The 8217-nt window shown below is 52.1% G+C and overlaps 1 protein-coding gene across 1 annotated transcript in view; it reads left to right on the forward strand.

The window, feature by feature from the left end:
- Positions 1-7015: 7015 nt before the first annotated feature.
- Positions 7016-8217, forward strand: part of LOC104412794 (opioid-binding protein/cell adhesion molecule homolog) — a gene marked incomplete at its 5' end in the record, with an annotated part of 15867 nt that continues 14665 nt past the window's right edge. The window contains one exon of the mRNA XM_010023605.1: positions 7016-7248. Coding sequence (XP_010021907.1) covers positions 7016-7248 — 233 coding nt within the window. The remainder of the gene's footprint in view (positions 7249-8217) is intronic.

The following is an 8217-nucleotide window of genomic DNA, read 5'->3' on the forward strand; positions in this document are numbered from 1 at the left end:
TGATGGTAAATGCTGGTGGGCATCAGTCATCTCTTTGAAGAGAAGCTGGAAAGATGTCCTAGCCTTCTTCAAACCACAGTGGCCACAGTGGAAATCCCTGCCCTGCTGTGCAGGAAGCTTGTGGAGAGGGTGCTGTCACTTGGGTACCATTTTGGGCAAGGAAAGATGCCTCGTTGCACCTCTTCCCATGTTTTCCTGGACTGGCTGCTCCTGCTCAGTGCCTTCATTTTCATCTCTGTTTGGTGGATCAGGTGTTGCCACCAGCATCGACCAACTCTGATGTTAGCATTTAAGTGCCACCTGCTCTATAAACACCCCCATTGATTTGCTCTATCCGAAGTTCTCCTCTTTATTTCTCTTGCTGCCATCTCCTATTCCCTGATGAAGATTTCTCTCAAGCTAATAACTGCTGTCAGCCATCGGGGCTTAGGCAGATGCCTTCCAACCTCCCTTGGGGCTGCAGAGGGCTCCTGAGCAGACTCCGAGTCATCAGGATACAGATGAGTTGTATCCCAAACAAGGGACTTAAAAGTGGGAAGATCAAGTGGGAGCTGAAAGCAGAGCGTGTCTGAGCATCCCACCCCATCACAGTGATGCTGTCAGGGCCATGTATGTCCTGCAAGGTGGAAGGAAAAGCAATGAAGAGGGAAAGAAGGGCTTTAGGAAAGAAACAAAAAGCTTAGCTTGCTTTAACAGAGCCGACTGGGCTTTCTGGATTTGCTCCATATGGAGCATTAATTCAGAGTATTCCATGAATGGCTTTGGGGAGAAGATGTGTTACCTGGGTCCATCATTCCCAAAACAGGATGCAGGGGCCACAGACCCCTCCCCAGATTAATGCCACCTTAAGCTCAACCACAACCCAGCATCAGGCCATGCTTTGCATCCCTCAGGTTGTCACAGAGGCCACCGAAATCCGTGTGGATGTCAGGGCTGCACTGCAAGTGTTAAGCCTTGACTTGGGATGCTGAGCGCAGACAGCTCCCGCCCTCCTCATCATCTTGTTATCAGTCTAATGTCTGGGAGCCGCAGTCATGGACCAAAACACCATTAAACTATCTGAAATGGAGCAACTCGACAGCCCCTGCCCTCGCAGGCTTATTATCTTTGCAGATGGATATTTTATATTTAGCAACCTCTAATGTATCAGTTGGGGCTTGGATTTGTCACGGGGAGCAGCTTCTATTCTAGTGCTTGGGAGCAGGCAGGCAAACTGCTACAAGAGGGGAACCTTAAAGCAGCTTCCAGTGACTAAAGGGGCCAACAAGGATGCTGGAGAGGGGCTTTTGACAAGGGCCTGTAGTGATGGCACAAGGAGTAATAGGTTCAAACTGAAACAGGGGAGATTCAGGTTAGATATAAGGAGAAATTCTTCCCTGTGAGGGTGCTGAGATGCTGGCACAGGGTACCCAGAGAAGCTGTGGCTGCCCCATCCCTGGCAGTGTTCAAGGCCAGGTTGGACACAGGGGCTTGGAGCAACCTGCTCTAGTGGAAGGTGTCCCTGCCCGTGACAGGGGGTTGGCACTGGATAATCTTAAGGTCCTTTCCAACTCTAATCATTCTATGCTTCTATGTTAACAGGGAAAAGGAGAAGAGTTTAGGCTAGCCAAGCTTCCCGTGCATCCCACACTCTTCTGTTTTCCCATGGGAGACATGGGTGTAGTGGCAGATTGGGAATTATCAAGCGAGTAGTGAGGACTCGATGGGAGGTGGTTATGCTGGATGCTGCCAAACGGCACATCCTTGGTCCCCTCTGCCCTCAGGGCGCTGGGATGGTGTGAGGATGCTGTGAAGCATCCCATATCTGGACACAGGAATGGGTGGGAGAGGTGGGAGAACGGATACTGCGGGTGTCTTAATGAGGAGACAAGGGTGCCAGCGAAAAGGATCAGGAATAAAGACAAAGTGCCTCCCGCCCTCTGCATGGAGAATAAGTATCAGGGATGACAGTGAGGGAAAGGCGGGCGGCACAGGCCTGCCCTGGGGGAGCTGTTGTTCAAGACCCGCTGTCACACACCGCAGATGCCATTGTCCCCGCAGCTAATGCGACGCGTCGCATTGTTGGGAGAGGATTAGCGGAGCCGGCGCATGTTGATGGCCTGCTTCTAATTTGCATCTTTAACGAAGTGGGAGCCCAGCCAGGTTCTGTTCTTTTGTGTTTACTTCCAATGATTACAAATAAATCTCAGCTGCCTTTGCTCCAGCTTCCTGGAATAAAAGGCGTTCGGAGCCTGTTCGCTCCGTAGCTGGGGCGAGTAGCAGAAGGAAAGGAGAAATCCCATTAGGATTAGGCAACTGTAATTAACAGTTTCTTCTCAAAGACAAGGGTGTCGGGGTGTTCCCTCTGCCCCTGTGACAGGTTCCTTTGGGTGGTAACTTCCCAGGCTGAAGCAACACCCTGTCACTGCTGAGGGGCTTCGCTCCCGGTGTGGGTGAGTTATTTCAGCCACTGAAAAGTGGGTCATCCAGCCAGTTTGGGACTGGTTTTGGCATCTCCATTTGTCATGTTGACAAGATGTGTTGTCTCCAGGAGAGAAAAGCAGTTTGGGGTTGAAGGGCTGCAGAAGTACTTACAAGTAGAGCACTGCTGGTTTGCATAAGCAAGCGGGAGGGTTTGGGGTTGATCCAAACACAGGCATCCCCCTGAAGGCTCCACTCTAGGGGTGCAAACCGGTCCCCTGGACAGCTTGGGACATGCATCAACATTTTGGGGTCTCAAGCATCCCATCCTTTGGGATATCTCGCACCTACAGAGAGGGGTTTGCAAGACCTGCTTTATGTTTCCAACTCTTCACCTGCCATTTATCCCTCCAAACTAGTGCCAGAACACTTGTGCTGACCCTGAACACAGTATGTCCCTCACCATGGGGCGGGTGGTAAGGGCAGCCCCAGGCTTTGCCCTCGTAACTCGGCTGAGGCAGCAGTGATGGAAAGGTCTGTGACAGGGACAGGGGAAGGCGGGGGATGAAGGTAGCACATCCAACACGTAGGAGAAGTGCTGTCAGTGTCATTGATGGGGCCAGGCAGGACCCTGCTGTGGGAGCGACGCAGGAGTCTCTCCTAATAGAGCCAGGAGAAGGGAGCTGGTTGTGTTGTGCTGCTGAACACAAAGAGCATGTCAGTGGAGTTATTTGTATTGTTGACACTAAGTGAAAGAATTCCTTGGCAAACTTCACAATTAGCATTTAAGGATGAGGAATTGGGGCAATTAGAAGGGAAGCGGCGCTGCGCTGGTGCCCCCGGCTCCCTCCCTCGTGCATCTTCTTGTGCTGCCGTGTTCAGGTTCGTCACCCTCATCACTCCAGCAGGTCTTGTCCCCCCCTGAGCCAGGGGATCAAGATGAGTCTTGGGATGTGGCACCTCTGAGAGGCCACGTGTATCACTGTGAGCATTGCCAGCGTCTGAGGCACCCCAACAAGCTGCCATAGCAGAGAGGTGGGAGGCAGCCAAAGGGCTGCATGTGGTGATAAGTCTCTGCTTAAGGGCAGAGCATCTTAGGCAGAAGTTCTTCCCTGGGAGGGTGCTGAGGCGCTGGCACAGGGTGCCCAGAGGAGCTGTGGCTGCCCCATCCCTGGCAGTGTTCAAGGCCAGGTTGGACACAGGGGCTTGGAGCAACCTGCTCTAGTGGAAGGTGTCCCTGCCCATGGCAGGGGTTTGGAGCTGGATGAACTTTAAGGTCCCTTCAACCCAAACCAGTCTGGGATTCTATGATCTCAAACTGGGTACACTGGGGAGGTATTTGGAAAAGGGGTTTTCTGCTCAAGGGCAGAGGATCTACGTGTGACAGAGATGGAGGAGCAGACGTGTTGGGTGGTGCCGCGTGAAGAATGCCTGCAGGAGAGAACTGGGATGAGGTGGGTGTCAGGGTTTGGGCTGATAATATCAGTCCCAAGCTCTTCCCCCTGCCTTGCTGATGGTTTTTCTCCAGGTGAACTGCAGAGCCAGGATGGGTTTATTTCCCTCCCATATGACAGGCACTTTATTGTCTTTGGTCCCTTCCGGACTCATGAGGCAGGGTTTCTTCTGGAGATGGATGTGGCGCCTTCAGGAGACTGTTAATGGGGCTTTGCCTTTGTTCATAATTAGATCCCTTCAAGGGAAAAACCTTCTGGCCTGCTTTATTCTCCAGCTTTGTAAAAGCTTGTCTGCTTTATCTAAACACTTTGCAGAAGTCTCTTTACCTGTTTGCTTACTGGAGACATTATCATAATCCTGGTCAATTGGAAAGAGGTAGCAAAGATGTCTCTGCAGGCGAGGGAGCTTAGCAGCTAATGGAGATCATTCTCCAAGCCAGGTAAAGAAGGTAGAGGGGTGTTCCTCACCTCGGGGTGTTGTTTTGCATTTGCCTTTGAATTCTCTCTGTGCCAGCTAATGGATGGTGGCTCTGCTCTGACACCTTGCCAGGAGGTGCAGGATTGCTGGTTTTCAGAGCAGGGTGGTTTGTCTGGTTCCTCACCACCTGTAGCTGCAGGGCACAACCCAAGCTCTAGTGGGGAGGAGCAGGATGCCCAGCAAGCTGAGCAGAAGGGATTCAGTCCCAAGTTAGCTATTGGGTGGCAGCAATTGAAGAGTGAGTCTGAGGGGTGGAAGAAGGAGCATTTGACTCCTTGCTTGTGGCATGAATCTGTAGGAGTCTCCGTTTGCTCCTGCCCATTTACTCCGAGTGGTTTTGAGGCTGGTACCAGTCACTGGGAGCTATAGGCAGAGATGGGTGATGCTGTCCTCACCCTTCCTTGTGTGAGTGTGTCCTCCCGCATTACGAGCATCCCTGTGCACTTGGGATCAGAGCTGGAAATGGGACCTGTGAACGCAAAAGGACTGACTCCAGTTCTCAGGGCTCCCCGAGCACCCACATTTCCCTGGGAAGCGCACCCAAAACGTGCTGACCCAGGGACATGTTTGATTACGGCACGAGCTCCTCATCCTTGTCACTTCAAACCCTAGTCCTTACGTTTCACCCCTAATGAGGAGACCCAAGAGCCCCTCGCAGGGCTTGTAGCCTGGCTATTTATGTGAGCGCAGACATGTAAGTTGTCTGTTTTACATATTGCTGCCCTGATTTTGCGGTGCACGCGATGAATAATTTACAGAAGCCGTGTGTAAGTATCTCTTTATTATTCATTATAATGAAGTGAGACAGCAGTAATAGTCCACTAGACTGGAATCCCCCAGGGCCGAACTTAACTCGGCTCTGCTTAGCTCTCCCCCAGTTAATTTGAACGAAGGGAGGGCTCCGCTTCCCGACAAGGATGCTGCTCGCTCCGGCGGAGCAGAGCCGGCGCCGCCACGGGAACCGGGGCACGTCCACGGCCCGGGCAGGCTCCCGGCATTCCAGGCGTGGAGATCTATCCGTCTTTCCCACCATCCCTACGTGATGCGGCTGGCGGAGACATACAGCTCCAGCAAGGGGAACATTACTCCTTTGCAGGAGGATATATGGCTCGTGGCTCCGAAGCCAGTGCCCTCAAACATGCCAAGTGTCCCCCCTTCCCTCCACTCAATTAATAATGTCGATTGAGGTGACGCTTTGCCATCCCAGCAAGGGAGGCATATAACACCCTGAAGCCTCTGCAGGAGAGATGCTCTGGTGGGGATGGGGACAGGGACAACCCACCAGCCCATGTCTGAATTTACAAGCGTGTGGAAAGGGACTTGAAGGAGGTTTTGATTGACTGTAGGTGCCTTTTCCTAACATCTTGGCTGTGCAAAGTGATGCTGCTGCTGGCACAAGCTCGCACCTAGCTCGATTTTCACGGTTTGCTAGGGGAAAGCTTCCCTTCTGTGGTCCTTGGGTGGGAAAGATGAAGCTCCTGAGAGATGTGGGGCTCTTCATTTAGAAGATTCTGTGGCAGGAACAGCAGAAGAAGGGCCACGAGTAACTGGACGGAGAAAAATCTATGAAACGGGATGAAGAAGCCATGTACTGCAGGAACATTTTAATTCCCTTTCTCCCCCTCCCTTCCCTCTGTTCTTTGCCAAGTGTAAGTCAGCGCCACGGGCCGGAGCTGCCGTGTCTCAGAGCGGGGAGGGTGGGAGCCAGGCAGGAAATAAATCACGGCAACGACCGCGTCGTGTTTTCAAGGCACTTGTAGGATTTACAGCTGCTTGTCCAAATGTTCCCTTCTCTTCCCTGTGCCCTGGCTCTGGCTGTTTCTCTTCTTCCCCTCTCCCTGTGTGTACTGTGGTCCCCGTTCCCTGGCAGCGGGTGTGAATGTCACCCTGGCGATGGCTCGAGGGCCATGCTGACAAGCTGGACTGTCAGCACATTGACAGCTTCATCTGGAAGTCTTGGTGTGGAGCAAGGATAAATAGAGGAGGGGAGGTGGAAGTGGGTGAGATGAGATCCTCCCCCTCTGGTCAGTCTTACTGAGGCCACATCTGGATTGCTGTGTCCAGGTCTGGGATTCTCAGTATAAGAAAGACAAGGAGCTGCTGGAGAGGGTCTGGTGAGGCCACAAAGATGCTCAGGGTTCTGGAGCATCTCTCTGATAAGGAGAGATTGCGAGAAATGGGCCTGGTTAGTCTGGAGAAGAGCAGACTAAGGGTGGCAGAGCATTGGAACAGGCTCCCCAGCGGGGTTGTGGAGCCTCCTAATATGGAGACATTCAAACCCACCATGGACACGTTCCTGTGCAACCTGCTCTGGGTGGCCCTGCCTTGGCAGGCGGTAGAACTGGGTGATCTCCGAGGTCCCTTCCAACCCTAATGATTCTGGATTTCTATGGGTATGGGAAGTCTATGTGGCTTGTGGTGGTCAAACCAAATGGGTTTTTTGGCTCTGGTTCCACAGCTCTGAATGAAAGAAAAAGGGTTTTTTTTGGTGGACCCGCTGTATCTGTGGAATCTTGGGTGATGTGGGACATGGGGACAGCCTAGCGTGGCCATGGCATGTACCATCTCCGTGCCTGCACGTGGTGGGGAGCTCCTGTTGCACCCATGTCTGCTTTTTGGGAATGGGGATGCTCGTTGTGTGACCTCTTCCAGGTTTGTGACCATCTTGTCTCTTCCTTTGCAGATGTACTGTTGATGACCGGGTGACACGGGTAGCGTGGTTGAACCGCAGCACCATCCTGTACGCTGGCAATGACAAGTGGTCTATAGACAACCGCGTGGTCATCCTCTCCAACACCAAGACCCAGTACAGCATCAAGATACACAACGTGGATGTCTACGATGAAGGTCCCTACACCTGCTCCGTGCAGACAGACAATCACCCCAAGACTTCACGTGTCCATCTCATCGTGCAAGGTAGGTCTTTGTGTGACTCGTGCTGTTGCTGCGTTGGCTGTTGGATATGGGAAGCTGTCTGGACTTGGGAAGGGCCTTCTTGGTGATGGAGATGTAGAGATCAGGCCAACGTCCATTGCTTCAGGGATTGAGTGGTGTGAGAATGGGGATGTGAACCAGTGACATCCATGCCAGGAGATGGACTTGCATCGTCTCAGCCTCGCTGTGTTGTATGGCCATCACGTGCCACAGAGCACACTTAAGGACTGAAATAGGGTCTGATGTGTCATGCTGGGAATTTGACCCATCTCCATTGCTTGAGACCACGTTGCTTGACTTGGCATGTTGGGAAGCAGTCAGCAAGGCTCTTGAGCATGCAGCCAAAGATGCTTCAGGAGAGCAGAAAGCAAAGAACTAGGCTTTGTGGGTTTGGGACAGGGGCCAGATTGCGTGAAAGGCTCGAAGGCACTGCAGGGCCATGAAGGGCTTTTGCAAAGGGCTTTGTAGGTCGGTGGAGCAGATCCCGTTGGGTTGCAAAGCAGAGTTTCCCTGCTGGGGGGATCTGGGTACCAGCAGTCCCGTAGTACTCTGGTGGATTCCACTCTGTATCCTTGTGGCTTTACACCAGCTCCCGGCTTTTGTCCGGTCTCTAGATTAATTTTTCAGAGTTAGTGTTAGTTCAGGTTAGATAAAGATAATGAAAGTTTCCTAATCCTCTTAAAGAAGATTTATCTGGCTGAGTAGAAAGCTCTCGGAATACAATAAAGCGTGTATAAAACCAGGACCTAATCTTGCCTTTAATTTCAAACAGCTGATGGGTATTGATTTAGCAATGAGCAAATCTGAAACATTTCTCAGCCTTGACATGTCTCCGAGAAGCTTCCCCCACCCCCCTCCACCATATGTATGTATTTATATGTGCTTCTCATTTGGAGGAGGCAGGGTTTCATTTAGGCCACCCAGCCAAGGGGTTTTCCTGCTTGATCTCAG

Source organism: Nestor notabilis, unplaced genomic scaffold (assembly GCF_000696875.1).
Source record: "Nestor notabilis isolate BGI_N333 unplaced genomic scaffold, ASM69687v1 scaffold12281, whole genome shotgun sequence".
NCBI lineage: Eukaryota > Metazoa > Chordata > Aves > Psittaciformes > Psittacidae > Nestor > Nestor notabilis.